Source organism: Malania oleifera, chromosome 2 (assembly GCF_029873635.1).
Source record: "Malania oleifera isolate guangnan ecotype guangnan chromosome 2, ASM2987363v1, whole genome shotgun sequence".
NCBI classification, from domain to species: Eukaryota; Viridiplantae; Streptophyta; class Magnoliopsida; order Santalales; family Ximeniaceae; genus Malania; species Malania oleifera.
The window spans coordinates 35,633,577-35,659,763 of NC_080418.1; the positions used below are offsets into that span (position 1 = coordinate 35,633,577).

The following is a 26,187-nucleotide window of genomic DNA, read 5'->3' on the forward strand; positions in this document are numbered from 1 at the left end:
AAAGTGAAATTATGGAAATCTACCCAACTTTTGCATTTTCTTTTGACAGCAAAAGAAGATGACTTCATTTGAAAAATAAGGATTATACAGAGAACAAGAAACTATCCACAATAAAAGAAAGAAAATAGAGAAAAGAGCCCCCGGGCATAAGCTCAGGTGGTAAGGAGGTTCACCAAACGACCTTCGACAAAGGTGAAGTCTAGGGTTCAAACCCTGCCGCTAGCAGTGCACATCCGCAATTTACCTTCTACGTGTTGGCTGAGGGCACAGCTAGTGTAGGCATGAGATTAGTTAGCGCGTAAGCCAAGGGAACCCGGCATATCCAAAAAAAAAAAATAGAGAAAAGAATAAAACAAAACAATAAAGCAATAAAACAAAACTCAGACAATCAAACTAACAAAGCCAACCAATCCCATTGGATATCAAAAAACCTCACTCCTTTAAAACAACCAACAGAAGCATACTGCAGCGAGGCCAAATAATGAAACTTCTACCACAACAAATATTCATTCATCTTTTTTACCATAAATATATGAGCATTTCTTTCAATCCATAAACCCCACAGAACTATGAAAACCACACATGCCCACAAAGCACGAACATCCTTCCATTACCAAAACCTGCAAAAGAAGTGACCAACAAACCCTTCGATGACTTTGGACAAACTCATTTTTCTCTCAAAATACCTAAAACCTCATTCCTTATATTCCAAGTAAACGAGCAGTGCAAAAACAAATAAGACAGTCTCAGAACTATCAAGACAAAGAAAACATATTTTAGGAGAAACTGCCTTCGAAAGTCTCCTACACTGCTTTTTGGTGTTAACTTAATTAAGAACAACCAAACCATATAAAAGCCTTAATTTTTCAGGAAATTTTGGCCTTCCAAATAATTCTATGGAGTGGAAAGGAAATGTTAGCATTAATCAAGTAGTCACAAAAAAATTTGGGCGGATAAGCCCCCAAAGAGTCTAAAGACCAAGACTGTCTATCCATCCCAAAGGACGTACACCATGTCCCCAATAACATCAACATTGTTGAAAAACAACTCCTCCACCTATCATTAAGAGTTGCAAGGAAATGGAAGCCCCAAGAAAATGAATGACCTGTAGAAATCAAAGAGAAAGAAAAAAAAAACTCATTATGATCTGAATTCAAAAGAAAAAACGAGGAAAAGAATACAATAAAGCAACATTACCCATCCAGGAGTCTTCCCAAAAATGAATACGAGAACCCTTACCCAAGACAAACTTGGTGTGAGGAACAAAGTGGGGGTAGACCTGAGAAACATTCCTCCACGGGCTTTCCATAGAACATCTAAAATTACCAACTATCATGCTTAGGACAAACATCTAGGATAAAAGAGATAACATACCCATGTTTGAAGAATCTCACCACATATAAAACTTCTTCTTATACGTTTTATATTTCTGCTTAGCTTCTGAGAGTTTCTCACTAAAAAAATGCAAACGGTGTTCCCTAACCCAAAATTCCACACATACCTACCTCAAAAGCAACACAAGCAACCTCAAACACTTTTCAAAGTCAAGAGTAATCATTTTCTTAATCTTTTCTTTCTCATTATTATCTACCATCCTTTCTTTGCTCCCGACTATTTTTCCACATTAAGATCATTATATGTGTGCTTGACTTCAATTGCTAGTGCCATTGTTTTAAAAAGGCGTTATTAGGGCATGCCTCAATGCTTTTTCTGTGCAAAACGCACCAACGCACAATTACAAAGGCATACGCCTTCTTCTGCTAGACATACACTTCAACAAACAAAAATAGTTAGCCTTTAAAGCCTATAAAAGAGATGCGTATGCATTAATAAATTGTGCACAAAATGTAACATTAGGGTTCTTCCTTATTCGTTTGTTGAGATTCTTCAAAGTATAAAGCCTCCATTAATAAAAGATCCTCTCGCACTACCTTCGACAACGTTTCAGATGGTCAATAGGCTCCAAATATTCCTACATCAGCAGCTTTTATCTTCTTGGGCAATCTCTCCCCATCTCAAGGGCCTGATAGATCCTCAACACCATAAGTACTTCAAACCTTCTCCAAATTGTCACAGTTTCTTTTCTCATCTCTATGATCTCTCTCTCATTTTGTGAACGGCAACAACTACTCGAGTACCTATCTTCCATTGCATGACTTCTCTCCCATTGATTTGGAGATTGTTCGACAAAAAGAGATGATGGGATCTGAGAACCAAGCGAGTTTAGAGAGAGAGAGAAACAAGAAAGAGCCGAGAGATGCTAAGAGACAAGCGAGACAAAAGACTCGAGACAGAATACTTGAGAAATGTGGGATCTTCTGTGAGATTTGTTTATTTTTTATACATATTCTTGGGACACGTGGCTCTTTTTAACCAATAAGGGCACACATGTAGTAGGATCTGAACTCTAAAATTCATATTTTAGCCCCACTTTAAGTTATTTAGGGTCTAAAACTATATAATAAAATTAATTTTAATGAAATTTATATAAAGCTTAATAAATACAATTTATTTATGCAAATTCTAATAAAAAATTAAATTCCCAAAAGGCTTATGCCTTGCCTTACGCCCTTGCCTTTTAAAACAATGGTGGGTGCTATGGATAGGAGTACATTATGGCAGGCTACCTAGACAAACCAACCCTCCAAGAATAATATGCCCCCCAATCCCTATAGAGGACAAAGAACTGCCTGGTGATCCTCAGTTTGCAGCACGTCCAGTCATTAATTCCTCGCACCACTGCTGCGATTTCAAGGACTGACCAATGCCTCATCTGCACAAGTATCTATGTAGAGTGTAGTACTGGTCAAGCAATTTAGAACCCATAGAGTTGCCAATCAAGTTCACGAACTAGTCTCCTTAGGGAAATCAACAGGGAGGGCATAATAATGCCACAATCCCTAACAAATCTTCTACAAAAAGCAGCTAAGCTGAAAAATACATGAATCTCAGAAATAGCCCAGGCCCACACCACCCACTCGTGGCTCTAATCTTATCAATGTGAGCAACTATACCTCCATACCTCAAGTAGAAACCACAAAAATGAAGAAAGTACACACAAGGCTGAAGAAAGTCGCATTTTTAAGGTTAGCTTCCAACTTAACTTCTACTATTATAAAAACCACCAAGTGTTCCTCCCTAGTCCTATTATAGAGCAATATAACATCAAAATAGACCACAAGGATTTCTCCATGAATGGAAGCATGTCATGAGTCATAGACTTATAAAGGTGCTAGGACCATTAGAAAGTTCAAAGGGCATAGTCAGCAACTCAAATAACCCATCTTGGGACTTGAATGTAGTGGTCCCACCCATCGCTTTGTTTGAGTCTACCCTGGTGGTACATACTATGCAAGGTTATCCATAGGACAAAATACATCTCACAACACCAACATGATTGTTGTCAACGCCAAGGCCATGCCTCACTCAATAGCACCTAATCTTCACTCCCATGTGGGTAAACTAGCTGACACCCAAAAGCTAAGGCTACAAAGGAACATCAAGCAACTATATGAGTCTATGACCTCTAGCCTGTGGATTACAAGAAGATGCACTGGCATAAGTAATGGACTGAAGATGCCCTTTGGTCCTAGTAGTACTCTCATAAGAAGCAGATTGGAAAATGATCCTAAACTGTTTAAAAGGACTAGACTGTGTGAAAGGCCTAGTAAATTGAGACTTGCCTCAATACATGTCTTGCTTAACAAGATTGTGGAGACTCTTTAATCAAGTTTTCCAATCTATGCAGGTTCGTTAAGGATGGATTCACTAGCCTTATCAGTGTCCATAGAAAAATGCAATAAAATCGCTTGAAAGGAATGATGCTAAGGAAGACTAAAGTAAACTACAAGTAATTTGAATCCTAAAATAACTACTATGAACATACCCCTGTTTGGTTTGCACAATCAGGGGTGGAATGGAATCGTAATTCTGACTTTGATTCCCATTCCCATGCATGGCTTGTGTATACAAGGGTGGAGTCGCATTCCAAGGGGAACGCCGATTCCCCATAACAATAGAATGGTGATTCCTCCTCTTATATGTAGGAATTGCAATTCCATTCCTGACACTCTTTTTAAAAGACAATTATAACCTCATTAAATAATTAATTCTAAAAAACAGCAAAAACAAAATTGATCATTCCTCAACCACGCCACAAGAGATAAAAATAATATTAATAATAATAACAAAAATAGTAGTAGTAGTAGTAGTAGTAGTAATGATTATCATTATATGAATTATTATTATTAAAATAATAAATAATAATGACAAAATTAATAAGAATAATAATTACAATAATTATTATTATAAAGTATAAAATAATAATCAAGAAACTACAAATAATTATTATTTTTATAAAAAATACAAATAATGACTATAGTAGCAAGAACAATAATACTCACAATAAGAATTATATTATTGTTATAAAAACAGTCAAAAAAAAGTAGCAACAACAATAATAATATAATAAAAATTATTATTAAAATGACAGCAAAAAATAAGAAAACAACAACGAAATAAAATAATAATTATTATAATTATAAGAATAATAATCATTATAAGAATAAAAAAACAATAATTACATTAACCATTACTTTTTTTATAAACAAAGAATTTATTAGAAGAGAGAAGAATATAAATCAGAAAAAAAAAAAATGGAAAATAGAACAGGGAGAATAAAAATCCTCCTTTTACATCAATAAAAAATAAATTACAACAAAAATGGAAAGAAAATTCAAAAGCAAAAATATATTTTTTTATTATTAGAAAAATGTATAAAAAAATACTATGATCTAAAAAATACAATAAATATAATATTGAAAATTTAAGTCATATATTTGAAAAATTAAATAATTTAATAATTTTGAATTATAGTTATGTTTGAAAAATGACTTATTTTTCATTTTATTATAGCCACCACTGAAGAATACCAAAAATTTAGAAAGAAATAAAAACCACAAATTCCTACAATCATTTCGTGTTACTAATCAAACGCATTAACTATATTCCAAAGGCATTTCCACCCTTGCTTTGATTGCTTTCTTGCTTCAATCCAGTCCTCAAACCAAACGGGGGGATGGAGAGCATAATTGAATGTACATAATTTGGCATAGTCCTACATTATGCAACAAACAAATGGCTAGTGGCACAAGAAAGGACGTTAGTAAAATAAGTACTCAAAAGGTATTCTTGCAAAATAGGGTAGCAACACTTTTTTTTCTTTTGTTTCATGGAATTTGTTTAAGAAAATAGAAACAGGAACTTTGGAACTATGGCATTTCACTAGTTTCCTAGTCATCTAAAAATTGATCAGATTTAACAGGGAATTTGCATACCTTTTCTAAGTATCCTAAACACCACCTGACGTTCAACATCAACAGTTCTACATTTTCTCAGGATTTTGCTAATTTTTTGCAGAAAATTTGAATTTCTAACAAACATTCTTCATTTTCTCACAATATACTTGAATATATTGCATTAATTTCTCAATTCCTCATGGATACTCCACAAAATACTACAACAAACCTGAATCTGGGTGCAGGCAGCTTTGATTTTTTACCATGAAATAATTTTCAAATAATCGCTGTTAAGTTCCACTATGTCAGCATCAAAATCTTGTGAAAGAAAGGTAATTATCGCAGGTGAGGGCGAATATCTCACCATTCTGGAAATAGTAGAAGAGGTGGTAAAAGGAGTCTGATGCACATCACTGGCACATGAGGTGCATGAGACACTGACAAAGGACCACCAAGGATGATCCTGGCGATGTCGGCAAATAGGACACAAGTTTCTCCTTGCTGGAGTTCGTCAAGAAAACTCCATCAATGCTGAGATACCAGGTGATGGCTGGGAATTTTTTGGCTGGCATGAGAAACCATCCTTGTGGTCAGATGGCAAAGGAAAATTGGGTTTGAGACTGCTGACAACTCCTAATTTTGATAGCAATGGTGGTGTTGCAAACTTCTGCTGGCAATGCAGCATTCAATGAGCAGGGACATGATTGTAATTTCCAGGTTATTTCTACTGGAGCAGCCCAACAATCAAAACTGTGGATGTGACTCAAGATAGGTTCTGATACTGGACCGATGTACAACAAATGAAGAAGAAGAAGAACGAAAGAAAGAAGGTGCTGTACATTCAGATGGCGGAGAGGGGAACAGGGAAATCATGATTTCAAATGGATAACATACTCCCAACATACAAATACCAAATGTGCGTATACCCCAATATTTTAAAAGGCGAAGGCGTAAGCTTTAAGGCATTCGGGAGTAAGCCTTTTGAGAATTTGTTTTTAAGATAAAAATATGTAAGTAAATTATATATAATTTAAGAATAAGTAAAAATTAATAAAATCATAAATATAATGTAAAAAATAAAAATTATATATACTTTGCAAACTGCTTGTTGGCCATTTAAAAATGCTAACTTGAATACATGACATAAATCATAACAAAAGATATATACTATAACAAAGTTCAAACTATTTTCATGATCTAAGATGCAACTCTCGATTATTTTGGAAAGGTTGAGGTTCAAAGAGTTTCAAAAATCAACTCATATTATGACATTCCTTTTAACAACATGTAGTTAAAATTTTTTACCAATTCCAACTTGAGAATCACACACCAAAAATGCATAAGCCTTAACCCAAAAGGCGCAAAAGACATGCCTTCTATAAAAATGCATAAGCCTCAACATGTAATGCGTTAGCACTTTTGGAATTTGGTATTTTAGATTGAGCCTCAAGGCATTTTAGGCATGCTTCCCCATGAGGCGAGCCTCGATTGAGCCTTTTAAAACACAGGTATACCCTACAATTAACTAAATCGCATAAAATTTACACTAACATCTAAATGATAAAGAAATATTTTGTTAATAAGAGCATCAAAAAATCCTAAATCTGCACAAATAGATAGTCAAAATGACAGTGGTGGCCCTCCAAGGGAATATGGGATAGCCCGCGCGCGCGCGGGGGGTCATTTTCATGAGCTGGTATGTTCGGAAATGCATTAGATTCAGTGATCACCATCGCAATTATAAATTCGATAAATGCAAGAATAGACATAAAATAAACAGGAAATTCATCACTCTCCGAACTAAGGTTATATTTGGTTCACGCAATAACTATTCCTTGGAATAAGATGGAATACAATGAGAAATTTGGGAATAAAGATAATAGCTATTGCTTGTATATTCCCTTATCATTTCATCCAACACGTAATGAGAAAGGAATAGACATTCCTTTTCTACTCCTTGTTATGGATTCGTAAAAAGTGTCACATTTTTATTCGCTTTATGACAACAACATAATTTTTTATATCACTAATTATTCTATCCGTAAGAACAGTCATTCTGCAAAACCAAACGGACCCTAAATTCAATGATAGAAATAAAATAAAATAAAAAAAATACAAGATAACATACTATATTGAATAATATAATTCAAAAAGAAAGAGAACTATGGTATAAATTTAACCTCTGCAATAAAGAAAATTCACATGGCAGGGTAAAAAAAATACAAAAAAAAAAAAAAAATCTCAAACAACTAACCAATCTCCAAGTCTCCTAAATATAGAAGCCAACAGTTACTCACATGGAAAATAGCTACCGCCCTCGAAAGAAACGCTCTAGTTTCACTTGTAGCCATTTTTCCTCTGAAAATCCTCCATTTTATGTCGAGATTGGCACTGACCTCTCTACCTTTTTCTTCATGCTTCTTCTTTATGACATTGAAAAGAGAGTCAGAAAGCTCCTCCTCTCCTCTAGCTACTAATTTCTCCAAAGCAGCATGAATTGTACAGCATGATGAGCAACAGAACCACGTCCCTGCTGGCAATTCCTGTTGTTACAAGTAATAGCAACATTGCAATCAAAACAAAAAACTTGCTCATTAAAAAAACCATTAGTAACAAATAAGAATTCAAAAATAACACACAAATTAAGACTACCTTTAGGTCTCCCAAGTTGTGATCTCTCAAACAACCAATATGAAATTCCTTCTCACACTGAGGAGAAAAACAGAGTCATGACTAAAATTGATGTAAAGCTCAAGGCTCAAACTATAAGCACTGTTGAATTGCAAGACAGTTGAAAAAACAAATAACTCAAAGATAAAGAAGTAAACACAGTAAAAATGGATAGAATACCTGATCACAGAGAATGACTGTACGTGAACAAAATCCATTTTTGATAAATGCCTGGCCTCTGCATTCATAGAAATAAAAATAAAAATAAAAACATAAGCTCAAATATATGTCACACAGGTTAATTGCCATGCATAGAATTAAAACGCCTTAAACAGAAAGGGATGTGATCTACTTCAACAAACATAGTGGCAGCACTATTCTACAACCAAACATTCCGAACATATAAATAGTACATTTGGACGATTTAAACGCAAAGGGCATGCTTGATACTTTTTTTTTTTTTCTCTTTTTCATTGTTTTGGTTTATGCTTTCTGCTAAAATTAAAGCAATAAACAGGTGGGATGGCTACTATTTTGCTTTTAAAAAAAATGCACGGAGCAAATATCTCAAAAATATCGAAGGCTCGAAGCAACAAAAGATCAATTCAGCACATTTATAAACATGTTTGAAGCCTTGAACAAGAGTATCACTTCCATGAGAAGGAACCTCATGCCCCTCTACTCAGGACTATTGAAGTTAAGTTTCCTTATCTGCAAATTTTCCCCAAACCCCACTCTAACCATGCTTCTTTTAATCTCGCTCTCTTCCTTGATCAAGGCATTTCTTACTTCCACCTATCAAGCACCCATGGGCTTGATCAACCGCTCAATCTTACTAGTTAGTATTGTAGGTATCGTTGCTAAGGAGCAGTTGATATCTTTTTGTTTCCTGCTTTCTGCCTTTGCTGCAATAGAGTGAAGAAATAGGTGACTATACTCCGTAATTCTTCTTTTACTTTTTGTTTTTCGTGGCATGTGTTAATATCCAAAATTAATGTTGTAGTCTGTAAATTAAATCATTGCGTACAAAAACTTATTTAATGGAAAAAAAATAATAATAAAATTAATGACTGAGCTTAAAATAAAGTTAAAATAAAATATACCTCCTATTTCCTTGAAAAAAAATGAAAAAAAAAAAGGATTATCCAACACATATTTTCACCATTTTCAACCTCCATATATACTATGATTGTTCTTCGATTACTAAAGAGTAAGTTTTAAAATATAATTACTAAGTAAAATAATATTAAATAAGTTCTATTTTTTACTATAATATATTTAAATGTGCATTTATTTGCAGTTTTTATTATTTTAATCATATTGAAATTGATTCAAGTTTAAAGTTTATTTCTGATGTTAGATTTTAAAAGGTTTACTGGTGGCACCCATCAAATTGCTTCATAGTTTTCAATGAAAAATTTTATGGTAATTCAAGTACAGTCAATAATTGTTATTTTTTAAATACAAAAATGAAATTGCATTCAGTTAAGCTTTAAAGTTACTTTAGTTTTGAGAATATCACCAAACAGGTTGCTAATTTTCAGCTTTTTATTTTTGCTTCTGGTCATAGTTTTTTTTTTTTTTTTTCTCAATTTTTGAAAGTAACATCAAAAAGACCCTGAGGTTATTAATTTTTGGTCTTCAAAAGAGGGTCTCCATGATTGCAGAAACTGGGTTAGGGATAGGGTCTATTCCAAATTTTGCATTATTTTATTTTGGAAGCAGAAAGAAATATAATTTAGAATTTTACCTGGAGCATGCCGTTTACATTGGCCTCCGATGTTTTTCTCAAATTCTAATTCCTAAAATATGTACGTCTTTGGAAGGAAATTGAAATTTTTTCTCTTTTTAATGCAAGTCCTCCTGGATTCTTGAATTTGGCAGAATTTTCAAAAGTAATGCCCTTTACTTTTGATATGCTAGTTCTTCCACTGATATTGTAATCTATTGCATGTTGGCCCCTCCACCCACCACCCCTTCTACCATACTCCTTTTTCCAGGAGGACTTATGCAATTTGCAGAACTTTTGGAAACAATTTATTGTCCTAACATACATGGTTATTACTATTATGCAAGAGAACATATGAGCAGAAGGTAGCAAAAGCCTGCACTGGGCAATTAACTACCTTTGATTCCTTTCCAATGCCTTTCATTCACTTGGACATATACAAGTACTTTCATTTTTAATCGCCATTATATTTAATTAGCCATCAACAATTTCAAGTGTTCATATTTGGGTATCAAGTAGAATGTTCTTGTATTTATTTTCATGCAAGGATATACAATGACGATTCTTTTCTTAACGAATTAATAGCATTGGGGGTATAATGCAAGTTCCCAGTGTCTCTATTTTTAGTTTTACAAAATATTTTTTCTGGTAGCAATAGTACTTCTTTTCCACAAACATAAGATTAAGACGTCATGTATTTTATCCGTTTTTTGTTAGTAAACACAAAACAATCCCAAACACACCCAAAATTATCAATTCATTGGAACAAAGTGAAATTAGAAGGCAAGCCTACCCACAAGCAGTGGCAGAACCACTCTTCTATTCAGGGGGTGCAACTCCCACAAAACAAATTGCTAATTTACAGTAAACCCAAAAACAAAAATGTTGGGTTTAATTTCTATTAAACAAGAAACTAATTTACAAGACTGGAAGAGTGATGCTAGATCACCTACTGTAACTCAAAATATTATCTATGAAGAAAATTATTATTTATCTTCAAGTTTTAAAATGCTTTTATTAATTGGTCCCTATAGATAAATTTCGTGCACCACCATTTCCTGTAACTGCTGACATAGCACGATAGGATGAGTACAGCAGCAGGTTGTTTGTGATAGAATACACATGAATGCACAAGCATGCACACAAGGAAAAATAGCAGCCAGCAAAAGTAAAACAAAAACTGAAATGAATAAAAATAAAAACCAAAGGTGGAATTCCACTTCCAATATGAAATTTTAAGCAAACAGTAAGGGAAAACCTGCATAACACACATCCGCCAAGTTCACTATCTGGTGCTTTGACTATACGAATGCATCGCTTGGTTATTTGTTCTATAGGATCAACTCCTGCTACCCTTCCAGCAGCTACAGCATTGGCATTACGCTCCACAAATTTCTCCTTTTGGAACATATTTTCACAATATTTGCAGTACCAAGTATCTTGAGGGATGCTTGGCAGGGAAACACACTCTGCATTTAGAAAAATTAAGAATGCACATCAAATCTGATTAGAAACTCATGCAGATGAGAGGTGGAAAAGATGCTCACGTACACACATACATACATGCTACAAATAGAGGCACAAAAGCTTGACAGGTTATCATTTTTACAAAACTATAATTGCTGTTTTTGTCAAATTGGATTCGTATCATGAAATCACTTCATAAGTTGATTTTCAAAATAGCAAGCTGTTTGAGATATATTCTTAGCAGCATCACCTAATCATCTCAAAAAAATCATATTTCTTTAGAACAGTGTGACCCACCTAATTGCCCAGGGTGAGAATGATATTAAAGAAATGAAAAAAAAAATTCAAGTAAATTCAAGACCAGATAAATGGCACCGCTTTTACACATAATTCTGTCACAACCAAGTATTCTCTATCTTCTTGACATTGTCCAGCTATACAATTTATTAAGAGTAGGTTATCCACTAAACAAAATAACAACTCATATGATTTTGTTTGAATCAAGTTGAAAGTTCTTTTAGGGTGTGAAATTATGAAAGAGAAAGAATGAAAGAGAGTTTTATTCAACAAAACACTTTGAATTATTATGCCACAAGCATTGTTACACATTCAGTAATAAGCAGGTTCCTAACCATCCTTTTTATCCATAAAAAACAACCATTTCAATTTCCTTAAAAGATCTCCGACTTGAGCCCCCTGCAATGTGGCAAAATGATGGAGTGAAGAGCATGGAAAAACAATGATTCACTCAACTGGCCATCAAAGCCTATGTTTTTGGGAGAAAAGCAAAGGAAAAACTTTTTCCTGGATTTGTAATCAAGCAAACCCTAGGTACTTGAGAGAACTTAGAAAGCACAGAACTGAAATTTCATTGATAATAATAAAAATCAAGACACTTATAATTAGTCTTGAGGATCTCTTTATAACAAGACTAAATAAGCTCTTAAACCCCTAACAACAATAAATCACAGCCCCTTTTTAAATTAATCCCAGCCATACAAAATAAAATAACCCAAGACGACTCGAACAATAAAACTCCAAAGAGGAAGGCAGGTGCAGAAGCCAAGAACACTAACCAAGAAACAGTTACGTGGACAATAATTTCCCTCCTGCATCAGAATATTTGGAAACAAAAGATAATCACTTTTAGAAGTAACACAAAGCTTCACCCTCTAGCAAAATTTCTATTTTCTATGTTTTTTATACACACTTCCAAACACAAACAACACTTTTTTTAACATGCCCCATGCCTCAAAAAAAACAAAACAAAAAGCAACAACAACACTTACCCATAATTAAACATCATAACAATATCCACAGCCACTTTTTTTTTTATTTTGTCAAAAAGAAAGGGTTATATTAAAATAGAAAGTGAATATATAATACAGATGACAAGAAGCCCACCCATTAAGAACAAAGCAAAAATAAAAAATAATGCAAACAAGCAGAGAAAATCCAGTACATCAATGGTCTCCAATCACTCTGAATGCGACTCAGCGGAACTTACTGAATCCTAAAATGAGGCACCATATCCCAGAGCAAATGAGGGGGAAGAATACTGTCCCTAAAGACCCTCGAACTCCTCTCAAACCAAAAGCACCGCACCATATCCAGTAAAGAAAAATCCCATAAAAAATCAGAGTCCCTCCTTGGACCAAAACCACAAAATATCAAGACAAACAACCCAAAAGTATTCCACACCAAATATGCCTCACCGCTGGTAGAAGAGAAGATTCCACAACCTCCAAACATAAGTACAATGCACAAAAAATGTGCACAAATCTCAGAACTCTGCTTACACATAAAAATTATCGGGTGAGAAAGCCTTATTAGGCCCCATCCTATGTAAACAATCATTCGAATTTTTATCTGATCAAAATCATGCATCAAACAAAAGCCTAAAAGGCACCTTGGCCTTCCAAAGAAACTTATTCAGTGTGAAAGGACTATTTGTCTGGCGCTAAACAAGATCAGAATAGAAGGATTTACAATAAAGAATTCCAAAACCATCAAATACCAAAGTATCTTGTGCTGAGAAAACCCAACAAAAATACAGTAGAGCTCAAAGAACTAAATTTGCCCAGAACCGTGTCATTCCAGGAAATATTGAAGCCATAGACTGTAAAAATTTGTAATAGGAGTATGACAACTAGTAGAAACATAATATAATCTATGAACTGTTTCACGAAAAAGACTATCCCTTGTCCACAAATCTACCCAAAAATGGATTTTTTGACAAACAAATTTCCGAGGACTATCATGGTAAACACACACCAACCCCCCCTTCTCCGAAAACCTTAGGGCCTGTTCAGTTGTGCGAAATAGTTTGTATTTTCCATTTCCAGATTTCAAAATAATTACAAAAATGACAAATTCTTTTCTAATTTTTCAAAAATAATATAGGAAGTCTACAAAACAATAACAATATGTTTTCCAACTTCCCTAAATTTTACAAGCCAGATAACAAAAAACTGGATTTGTTTTCGAACGCATTTTTTTAATTATTTGGAAAACTGGATGTGGGGAAAAAAATGAACAGGACCTTAGCATCTTGAACATTCATATGGAGCCCAAATTTTCTCTTGATTATGTTACATTGAAGGAATTCAATTTATAAAGGGAGATGCTGCACCACTCCCCCTCCCCACCCCAAAAGAGATATTCTTATACAATAGACTCCCTACCCTAATCCTCCTTTAGATCTGGGCTTCCTCACAACTCCCAACTAACAAAATGATCTTTCCCACCACCTGCAACCCCAAACTAAACAAAATCTCACAACTTTTCTAGTCACTCAACCACCCTGAAGGAAATCCTAACAAGAGAAGAATATTAACCGGTAGAAGAAACAAACTTTCCTAGAGATTTGGTGAAAAGACATGGACCTCCCTTAAGGTTTCAAAAATCCTATAGACCTCGTCTTGTGGTTTCGGGAAAAAACAACAAAAAAAAATAAACATGTACCACCCTGTAGGTTTCAAAAAGTCCATGGACCTCCCCTGATGTTTACCAAAAAAGAAGCAAACCTCCCCTAATAACTGCCAAAAAACAAGCTGGATATAAGTGGCCCAAAAATCAAATGTCAGGAGAGATATGTTTTTGAAACTTCAGGGGAGGTCCACACTTTTTTACCAAACCTCAGGGCAAGTCCATGGGATTCTGATACCTCAAAGAAAGTATGCGTCTTTTTGCAAAACCTCACTGGAGGTCAGTGTTTTCTGCCCAAAATAAATAGAAATACAACAAGCTGAAACTAATTTAATACAACTCATTTCAAAAAAAACAGCCATGCTTCTACCCATCCTAACTTTTAGCATTTTGCTTTATGAATCCACCTATGTTACTACTCCAACTTTTTCGATGCTCATCAATGGTTGTGAATCAGATTTTTCTACTCCTCTAGAGTGTTGAGGCAAGGTGATCTCCTCTCCCACTCTGTTTGCCATGGCGATGGAATCTTCGAGTCTCCTGCAAAAAACCACCTAAGGTATTCTTTTCAAAGGTCACAACATCAGGAGAAATGAAAGTCTCCCGCCTTCTCTTTAGTAATGACACCATCCTTTCTACGAAGCAAATCCTCAACAAATACTCAATTTGATCATTCTTCTATGCTTTGAAGCAGTCTCAAGGCTGAAGTTTAATGTGGTAAAAAGAATTATTCCAATGAGAGAAACCACTGAGGAAGCTCTACTAGGGGATTTTCAGCTGGAAATGGTGGGATTATCATGTAATCTACCTTGGCCCTCTTGGAGCTAAATTAAAAACAAAAGGAGTTTCAGACCTAATCATAAAAAAATTTGAGAAGATGCCAGCTGGAAAAGGGATTATCTTTCAAAACAAGAAGGCTTGCCCTCATCAAAAGCACCCTCTCAAACTGCCCGTCTATTATATGTCCCTTGTCCCCATCACTTGCTCAATTACCAAAATATTGAAGGGCGTTCAATAAAGATTCCTTCAGGGAAGCAAGGGGTAGAATCCGAAATATCATTTTTCAATTTGGGGATGGTTAAGCAATCTATTCAAAGAGGAATCTTAGGGCTAAAATCCCTCTCTACTTTCAACAAAACCATCCTATGAAATGAATTTGGAGGTTCCTAAAGGAGAAAGATCATTTTAGAAGATAAAGTATAGCTTGAAAATTTTGGGCCTCTAAAGAATACTGTGGTGTTGGAGTTTGGGGATTCATCTGGAAATGCTAGGAAGATTTTTTCTCCCTTGCTAGACTCAACATAGGAAGTAGGAATAATGATGATGATGCAGGACAGGGAGAAGATGATGGATGGATCAATTTGACCCAATTTGGAGGTCAATATCAAAGAATAAGGTCAAGGGATTGTTGGGTCCTAGACCCAACTGTGCTTAGTCAATTAACAATTATTATGTGTATGGTTTAATTAATGGTAGGCTTATGCATATTTGGGGGTTTGTAATACATGTGTTTTACAGGTTCATTTGTAATTTCTTGTATCTTTAGGAGTTTATTTGTAGTTCTCTTTTTTTTAATAACAAGAGAAGATAATTTCATTAGAGAATGTACTAAAAGGAGAATGATAAAACCTTTAAAAATAAAAATAAAAAATAAAAAACAGGAAAAACAAAGAAATAGAAAATATAAAGGAAGAAACCTCAACCAAACCAACAATTTAGCCAATCATGTTGGATGTCAAAGAATCTCAGTCCTTTAAAGCAACTAGAACCAACAAACTAGAGTGAAGCTAAGTAATGAATCTTATCCCCCATAGCAAAGGAATATTCAACTTCTTCCCAATAAATATATGCACATCACTTTCCACCATAAACACAACAGCACACAAAAAATGCACATCTCCAAAATACTACAGCATCCTTGCTTCAACCAAAAACAGAAAAAGAGATGACCAACAAATTTTCAACCATATCCAGGCAGAAACAACTTTCACCCAATAAACCAAAAGGCTCATTCTGCATTTTCCAAGCAAAATCAGTGCAAAAACAAATGAGAAACTGTTTCTGATCTCTCAAAGCATGAAAAGCACACATCTAGAGAAAGTGCTTTCAAAGGTCTCCTACTCTGCAACATATCATTAACTTTATTAAGCACGAACAACCAAAATAAAGCCTTAATTTTTCAGGAAACTTAGTTCTTCCAAATTATTTTATGGAGCGGAAAGGAAAAATTAGCACTAGTCAACATATAAAAAAAATAAGATATGCAAGAATAAAACCCCGAAGACCAAGAATGACTATCCACTCCAAAGGAGAGATGACAATATTCCAACATCATCATAAAAGAAGAAAGGTCCTCCACCACCAGTGCCATAGGGCACTCTGACATCAAAATAGCATTATGCCCCAAAGTTGAGCAAAAAAGACAAGAAAGAAACAAGCCAAGTAGCATTACCCATCCAGATATTTTCCCAAAGACAAATTCAAGAATCCTCACCTAAAACAAACTTAGTATAAGGAATGAAAAGTGGGAAAATATAAGAAATAGACCTCCATAAACATCTAAATCCCTAATTAGTATATCCCAAGCATTTACATGCAATCCAAATTTACTCTCAAGTCTTTAAAGACTCTACGCCAAAGAGAGGAATCCTCCAAAGGGAACCTCAAACCCATTTAGCCATGAGGGCAGTGATTTTAGTCACCAACTTTTCAAGACCCACTGCCCCCTTCATTTTAGACCTACACACCACTTCCCAACTACCAAATATCCTTCTTTCCAACAAACCCAGACCAAAGAAAATCTCTTGTAATTTTATCCAGCTTACTAGCCATACCGGCAGAATCCTAAGGATGGACAAGTAATTCATAGGGATAATAGCAAGACAAGCCTCAATAGCATGCCTTTTCCCACCCATCTAAACGCTTAAACACCCTATCCACCAATGCATCCCAAAAGCGCCCCCAACCCAGGATTGCCACTCAAAAGGGACCCCTACATAAGACCAGGGCCAATCCGAAATACCACAACCCACTATGAGGCCAACTCCCTAGATCTGCTAGCACTCAAATCAATAGCAGCAATACCACTCCTACACAAGTCAATTTTAAGCCCAAAGACCCACTCAAAAAAAATGAAGATTGCTCAAAAGGGAACTGCCTCTTGTCAACAGATGCTTTTTTGTGCATGGAAAATGCCATGACAATTGAGCATGTCCTCTTGCATTGTTCTTTTGAAACCTAGCCACTGCAGTGATCAAGCAGCAGTGGGTTACCGCCAGGAGATTGGCGGGAGTAGTATGGGGATGGAAAGGCATTCATTCAAATAAGGAAAGAAATCCAAGCTAGACTCGGATTCCCCTTACCATATTTGGATTGTGCGGAGGAAAGAAATAGAAGAGCATTCAAAGGATCAGCTATCCCCTTAAATATTATCAAAAAAACGGACTACTACTTTAACTAGTTGGTAGAGTGGCTTTTACATGATAGACATTTGTACAATTCTCAACTTTTTGGCACTCCTTATTATGGTTTTTTTTTTCTTGTCTCTGTTTGTACAAGGGTGGCACCCCCTGGTGCCCTTTAATGAATTTTCTCTTTCCCTATAATAAAAATTACAACCAAGTAAAGAAGCATAATAGCACACAAATTCAAACCAACAAGCTAGATTTGGACAAGCTGATCATGACAGATGAAACATCAAAAATATGTAAAGCAGGTAAACCATTCTCAAAACCCCCTAAAACATCTTCCAAAAAAATAACAGTATCATGAGCAAAATAGAGATGGGAAACAGAAACCTCCCCCTGCGCGCACTAATCCCCTCTAAAAAACCTAAAACTAGCACCTAGATAGCATCCTACTCAATATATCAACAACTAAAGTAAATAAAGAAAGGAATACAAATGATCACCTTTCAAATCCAAAACAAAACTCTAAGTCGAACGTTAACAATCACCGAAATTTAGAAGAATAAGAACCACAATCCATTTCCTCCACCTATCCCCAAAACACCCCCTCTTAATCAAAACCTATCCAAGAAGCCCAAACCAACTCTAACATAATCCTTCTCAATCCAACTTAACGACAATCCTCTTCCAATTTCTTCTCCTAGCATCATTGACAACTTCATTAGCAACCAGGGCAACATGAAAAATGTATCTACCTCCAAATGCTGCCTAGGATGGAGAAACAGTAGCCCTCAACATAGCACAGGATAATATCCTTGTCAAAAATCTTATACACACTAGTCACCAAACTAATCAGCCTATAATCCCTTACCTGTAAAGAAAAATTCACAATGAGCAAAAGAGGGATATAAGTAAAATTACATTCTTACCTAGAACCCCATTAGCATGAAACTCAAACTTCCAAAAGACCATCCTTTACAATATTCCATCTAATGAAAAAAAGCCCTAGTATAACCATCTGGACTGAGCACTTTATCAGCCATTTCATACCAAAGACCTCTTACTTCACCTCCTAAGGCACTCCTTAGTAAAAGGCCTCTCTAACCAGCAACTTTGCCCCTTAGAAATAAGACTTGAATCCAGTCCATCAATCATCAGCCTTGAAACATTCTCCTCAAAAAAAGGGGCATTAAAAATTGTCTCATCATGAACTGAACAAGTATCAGTCTCCCCCCACCCACTTAGTACTTACTCCTTACTTTTTTGTCTAGAACTTATCTCCTTCAATAAACCTCTTCCAACCCATTTTTTACAATTTAAATTATTCCTAATATTCTTCTGCTCCTAAATCAAAAGCCAATCCCCTTCAATCCTATCTGAAATCTCAATCTCCCCCAAAATGTCATTTTTCTTCACCTTCAAATCTCCAAAAACCACCTTCTTCCACACCTTAAAAAACTTCTCTTTTAAAAACACATCTTCATAAAAATGAAACAAGCCCAGCCTTGAAATAACCATCACTCCACAAACCAACCACTGACCTATGAAACTCATGGTCGGTCAACCACATATTTTCAAAATGAAATGGACTAGGCCCCAACTCACATGATTTGACTCTTAACATAATACAAAAATGATCAGTATGGATATCTTGGACTAAGATATCCTTCCGCTATGTACTGAAAAGGAATATCTTTGGTTTTGGTATGCCATTTGTCTATTGCCTAGTATAAACAACTAAATTGAGCATTAGACAAAGGAATATCTCTCGATCACACCTCTAATAAAATTATGTAATAAGACTAAGTCACCCATCAACACCTACATATACCACACCCATACAAATCACCAAGCTTATCCTGAAAAGATGGCCTAAGATGAGGACAATTAAGGCCTTAAACAAAAGTAAACCATTGCTCTCCTCTATTTCTAAAGTCTAAAAGAAAAGATACGACAAAAAAATACTAACAAACATACAAACAAAAGGCCATCCAAGAGGATCCCCCCTACAAGCAAATCCAGTATCCTAAACAATAATTGTTTTACTGGAGGACAAGAAGATAACACTAACTAAATTTTAGGATATGTTCCCAAAGACTCCTACACAAAAAACCAACCACAAACTACTGCTTAAAACCTCTCAAACCGCCTTAATTATGTTCCCTAAGCCTCTTACATTGTCACTCAAATCTTCAAACAGACCAATTGAAGACTACATCTTTGAGAAAAGGAGTACGGAGATGAGTCTCTAGTGTCCTTCCCACCTCCTAGAGGTCTAATACTCACAAAAACCTCTTACATGCGAACATATTTGGCAATTCACCAATTTAATTTGTTAAAACTCATGGTACTTTTGGAAGAAGAGAGCATGGGCAAGCACAAACATGCGCTGTCACCAATATGGTGGCCAAAGAGGAGAGGGACGATATTACATAGTGACGAAGCATGCTCCGAGAAGTGGTAAGTTTCCATTTTCATAGGAAAATATGTGGAGATTAAGTCTAATCCTGAAATGTTACTAAAACATAGGTAGACATGCAATACAACTAGAGATTTACATGAGAATAATTAATTGCAATTTTTATATCTTTATGAAACAAAAAATTTGTATCATTTTTTATTATTTTTTTTATGTGCAAATATTATTTGTTTATATGCTTGAATGGATTATTACAACCAATTTCTATTAAGAACTTTCTTTCATTTTGTTACCAAATATAACATTTAGAACTTTTCTGTATAGAACCTGGGACTTTCCCCTCTGAACGCTGATAATAATCTTGTTTTACACGCGCACACGCATTTACACACACACACATGCGTATATATTTTGAAATATGAACAGCTCAAACAGCCAAGGCTCCAGCCATGACCAAACTATTTGTCACAATGTTGGACCCAAACTTGACCTATTACACCAAATCCCCAAACCCACACTCAACATATCATCAAATTTTTATTAAAGAAAATTTAAGGCCGACGGATAATAGTTTCATTTTTTTTTTCTAAATAGTAGAAATGACTTTGTGGACAAGCCGGAAAGTTTTTGATAAAAGAATGTCTTAAAGCTAAGAGCCTAAGACTCTACCATTTAGCACCTTATTCTTGCTGCTAACCTCATCACATATCATCCCCACGTGAGCAATAGAGTTATTAAACAAAATCCTGAAGATAAGACTGCACCATTTAACTATATCATCCTTGTAACTACACCATATGTCATCCCCAGCTAGGCCATGAGACAGGCTAGACCCTTTTCCTTTTTCACTTGGCACACTGCCCTGACAAGGGGGGGGGGGGGGGGGGGGGGCAACAAAAAAGCTCTAATCAAAGGTAGCACAAATAACACCCATGAGAGGTCAATACTCTCACCTCCCAGCAAGAAGACAGCAATAATGCATGGAAACAAACCTACCTTAGCCACAATTTTGGCAAACAATCATTTCTTTTTTTATACATTAGCATTTTGATATTATATCACAACTTCAAAAGATCGATTTTGATTTCCCTGTCATTATTTTAATTTTCTTTTCCCAAGTTTTTTGACATTCAAATATGTTGATGAGCAACACAAGAAACTCCAAAACTAGCAAATACAAAATAATAAATATTTGGAGAAAGTCATAAAAGACCAGGATTTCACCTTGGTGAAAAGCCCTTGGGCATCCATCACAACACAAAAGATCTCCACCATCTAAACAAATGGAGCAGAGGTCATCGTTTTCATTGGTAGAAAACTTTCGATCTCTTGACAAAGATATTGACAACTCATGGAGAGACACCCCATTAGATGTGTATATGTGAAGGTAACTGTCAAAGCATCAGAGAACTAAATTAATCATTTAAAAAAAAAAAAAGAATAATGAAAGATGCGATAGTTAAAAAATTAACATTGGATGTTACCCAAAATAATGGTGCTCCTAAACCATGGACTCTTGCCATTCATATTTTCTATGCAGCCAAAAAAACCATATTATTTCCAGACTTTTTTAGGTACAAAGAATTCAGTGAGCAAGGAAGCAGCATTTAAAATTACAGACACAACTTCCAGCTTTTGTTTCATAGGAAATATAAATAGCAAGACCACCATGGTCTCAAAACTACATTATGTTCTACCAAAGTTCCAAGCATTCCAACAAACACTCACGGCTTGCGACGTGAAGCCCAACCAGCATGAGCTTCAAACTGCGAGGGGCTGACCTGCATATTAAATATTTTTAAAAAAATTCAGCATATCTGCTGTTCCCAATATCAAACAGGGGCGGGGCGGGGCGGGGCGGGGCGGGGCGGGCTGGAAAAATTCAAGAAAGTAATAATTCAAGCAGTAACAGAAGTACCTCAGAATTGCAGCAAGTACAAAAGATGCCAAACCCTTTTTTATAACCAACCAGCAATTTCTGTCCAATAGAAGAAAAAAAGTTACTTGTAAAGAGAAGTTCACTAACATAAACAAAAAAAAAGTTTAATGACCTCCATCCCAACAACCTGCCCACGAGCATAATATGCTACTTCAGTTCCATCAGGCAGCACATCTTCCTCAAAGACCAACTTATGCAGCCGCAGATCTCTTCAAAAAATATATAAATAAACGCAAATAAACAAAAGCATTGACAATCAATGCAATTAGAAATAATGAAGAGAACTACAGAATGCAACCATAGCGCATCAAATTATGAAGAAAAATACTAACTTTCTCGTCAGCCTCCCTTGACTCTTACTTCGTGATGAGTTACTCTTTGCCATGCTGTCAGACGACTTTGATAATAATTCAGGATTTGGCAATCTGAAGCAAGGGAAACAAAAGAAAAAAATCATCCAGTGACAGTAAAAGGCCTGAAAACTTTCTTCTTAATTGTCATAAATTCATGAAATCCATTTATTCTGTAAACTCTCAACCAAATATTTTAAAAAATTAAGATCATCAAACTGAAAGCTATTTTAAAAAATTCAGAAATCCTGCCAGCACCCTTAAAATGTAGGGCCACCAATTGGTTAAGGATTTCAAAAGGAATTTTGGTACAATTGTCTTAGAAAATGAAAACAAGGGACTGTATCATGTAGTTTTTATACCCAAAAATGCATTTGCTTAGCTGTTTTCAAGGTTGTTCCCAGAAATGAAGACTGGAAGACAATTTGTTAACAGAACAATAACAATTGTTGTTATTATTAGTTTTGCTATATTAGTACTATTATTATTAAAAAGTTAATTCTAGCCCGTATTCTGTGTTTTCATCGTATCCAGCATCAAGAAACACCGTAAACAAGCTAAACTTGTTTCTGGAAACTTGTATTTTTTAGAGGTGTTTTTTTTATACGCTTCAAAAAAATGGCTTTTTTTAATAAACACTTAACCAAACATGAATGTTGTGTACTCTTCTTTGTATCTTACATTTCTAAATAGAGAAAATAGCATCCAAAACCTTAACCACACAGGACTGTAGTTACAAGTTTGAATAACCTTGGTTAGCAAATGGCACATCTATAAAAAATTATTTGTTTCTCTATCCAATGTACCCAAAAATGTAGTTGTGTGACATTGGGTAGCACAGTGGCACACCCATAATATATGATCTGTTTATCCATCTAATGTAGCTGACCATGGCTGGTTCGCAGTTAAAAACAATAAGAGCCACACGGATTAGAACCCTAAAGCCTCATAAGAACTTCATAAAGCACTCCAACAGGCAACTGCCCACGTCTTCTAGACTGCCTATTTGTCATACTTACTTTAGGTGTAGAAGTAGGAAATTATAATTGTTTTAGATTTTTCTGTTGGGTGATTTCCAGTTATGTCAAGATTTTTACGTAATTTTGTATTTTAGTTAGTTGTAGATATTAATACTTGATTTTTTATAATAAAAGAAGATTTAAGAAAGAGAATGTACAATCAGAGGCTCAGAGCAATGATACTAAATCCTCAAAGAAAAAGGAAAAACAAAAGCAATGAACAAAAAAAAAAAAGGGCAGCCCAGCACACAAAGCTCCCGCGTATGCAGGGTCCAGGGAAGGGGCGGACCACAATGGGTCTATAGTACCCAGCCTTACCTTGCCATCATAGTTCACCAAACACTCCAAATTCAATAATTCCCTCTGACCCTTCTTCAATCAAGCCCAATTTCATTCCTCCGTGATCAGACAATGTGAGGCCCAAGCTATCCAACAAATTCTCAGTTTGAATGTTTTTCTCAGCAGATTCTTGAACTGGATTGAGCAGAATTCTATCTTTTACCTTCAGTTATTTAAAAAACATCGTCCTCAAAAGTATAAACTCCATCTTACTATCCTTGCTTTGTATTAATCCTCCCAACAATTGGCTCCTCCACAATACTTAATACTTGTTCCATGACCTGTATGAGACAGTTATAAAAACATGTTCTCTGTTTTTCCCTCTCTATGGTACAGATTCTCCTTCCTTCTTCCTCCTCCTCTCTTCTCCATTCTCTTTGCATTTTCTATTCTCCGTTCTGTTCTCTACTCTGTCCTTAATTCACTGTTCTGTCCAGCAGCTTCTTTCTCCTCCCTTATCCTTTAATATTCTTCCCTCCTCTCTATCTCCTCTCAATCTCTCTGTTTCTATATCTTTACTGTTCTACATCAATTTGGTATCATAGCAAACCATGATCATCATGCACCAGAGCTTCTTCATCACCAGCAACTTTTTTGAAAATTACAGTCATGCCCCTCAAATTCGAATCCTAATTTCCAGGCATCTTCTCATCGCAGCACCTCCCTCAACTCTGAAAACAGAAACCCTGAAGCAGTGTCCCCTGAAACCTCATCATCTAATCACCAGAAAGTTGCCATGTGCCAATCAAACATTGTCCGGCCACCAACAAGTTTGGTTTCCCACCTTGCCAGAGTTATTTCTTCACATCCTCACCACTGACAGACTCACCACTCCTGTGTCTACAATCAGTCGCAAGATCACAGCTTGAGGAGCCTCCCTGGCGATGCATGCACCCCACACACCAGTGACACACATGCACAACATAACCAGACACTTCTGCAGCCTCCAGATTCCCACCATGATATTTTGGTTTCTTTCCCGAGATTTTGATGCTGAATTGAGGAAATTCAAGTGCTACAGCTTACATAATTTGGAGGGTTGCTGCATTTTGTGGGCTGTTTGCCGAGGATTTGAAAACTGGGTGATGCAGGGGCAGCATCAAGGATCTGCAGCCATGGAAGAGAGTAGAAGAAATTGAAGAGAGGAAGGGGAAAAGAGGTGAGAGGAGATACAAGGGGGAACACACGTTCACTTTCTCGATTCAAATTCAACAACCACTGCCTACAACATGGCTTTCACAAACTATTTATAAGAAAGCCACTTCACATGAAATTACACATATACCCCTGAAACTACATTACATTACAAACATACCCCTAGAATACACAAAAATTACAAACAAGCCCCCAAATAGACATAATATTATACTAATTAAACTAAACACGTAATAAATTAATAACTAAACCCAACAATCACTTGACTCAATTCTTCTTAATCATTATCCAACAAGGATCTTCCCAAGGTCTTGCTTTTTGTCCTACATCATCAATAGCAGTTTGAGAAATTGCATGCCTATGCCGAAAGCTTAGACTCATGACAATTTGTGCTTAGAGTCTTTGGCAAAGTAACCAAATTTTTCCTATTTATCCTGATCAAAGTTTACATGATTAGGAAAATTAGCAGTTTGCCTAATCCCAAATTTCTTATTAGCATTTTTAAAAAATAATAAATAAATAAAATCTTCCCTTTTTATTTAAGTACCTTTGGTTCACTCATTGCTGTAATCTCTTGTTCATACCCATACTCCCTTGTTGATATATTATAGATTGCTGAAACCCTTGTTCATTCCGACACTCCCTTGTTGAGATATTACAGGACCAGGTCTACTCATGTGCAATCTTTCAATAGCTTAATGTGGGTGCATTATGGTAAGTTTAGGATGCATATCACTTGTAGTCAAGTTTAATAATCCTCAGCATCATTTTATCATATTGCATTATCCATGGCCATCAACAAAAACATTGAAAACACCCCCACCAAAGTTGCACCAATTGATACCCAGTATTTGTTACACACTCTTCAGCACTCAGACAAAAATTTTGAGCATCTCAAAGTTTGCGCAATTCATTAATTTATTGGATACATGCCCTATAGTGGATGGTCTAGAACAATCAGTTTGGCAGTAGGCACCCTAGTGAGTCCCCATATTTAGTAGGGTCAGCCTCATGCATTCTTCCTTCCCCAAGAGTTCATATAGCACCTAACAAGATGAGCTAGGCTGCAAGACAACCTAGCAGACCAGTTCAGCCTCTCCAGCCTCAAGTTAACCTAGAGTCTACGTTTATGGAGGGTAGTTTGGATAATTTTGACAATGTAGGGTACCAACCTAACCCTAGGCATACTCCATTTTCCCCTATACATGATGCTCAAGTTAAACTAGAGTCTAGGTTTGAGGACGGTAGTTCTGATAAGTCTGGCATACTCCAAATTCTCCTATACATGATCAGCAGGACTATGGAGATATTACTAAAACTGTCAAGGTAGATGTATGTGCCTATGATGGGAAATTAAATCCAAATGCCCTTTTGGATTGGATAGGAGAGATGGAGAATTACTTTGGGTGGTACTGCACACAAGGTAACGACAAATTTTGGTTTGCCGAAAAAAGAATTGCAAGACCAA

The 26,187-nt window shown here is 35.7% G+C and overlaps 1 protein-coding gene across 2 annotated transcripts in view; it reads right to left on the minus strand.

The window, feature by feature from the left end:
* LOC131149343 (uncharacterized) overlaps nt 1–26,187 on the minus strand; it is a 38,312-nt gene that overhangs the window by 3,005 nt on the left and 9,120 nt on the right. For both annotated transcript variants that reach the window (XM_058099715.1, XM_058099714.1), the window contains exons 6-14: nt 22,189–22,281; nt 21,984–22,065; nt 21,836–21,895; nt 21,646–21,698; nt 21,142–21,308; nt 10,955–11,165; nt 8,148–8,205; nt 7,950–8,006; nt 7,595–7,840 (exon numbers count right to left, since the gene is read on the minus strand). In XM_058099715.1, coding sequence (XP_057955698.1) covers nt 7,595–7,840; nt 7,950–8,006; nt 8,148–8,205; nt 10,955–11,165; nt 21,142–21,308; nt 21,646–21,698; nt 21,836–21,895; nt 21,984–22,065; nt 22,189–22,281 — 1,027 coding nt within the window. The remainder of the gene's footprint in view (nt 1–7,594; nt 7,841–7,949; nt 8,007–8,147; nt 8,206–10,954; nt 11,166–21,141; nt 21,309–21,645; nt 21,699–21,835; nt 21,896–21,983; nt 22,066–22,188; nt 22,282–26,187) is intronic.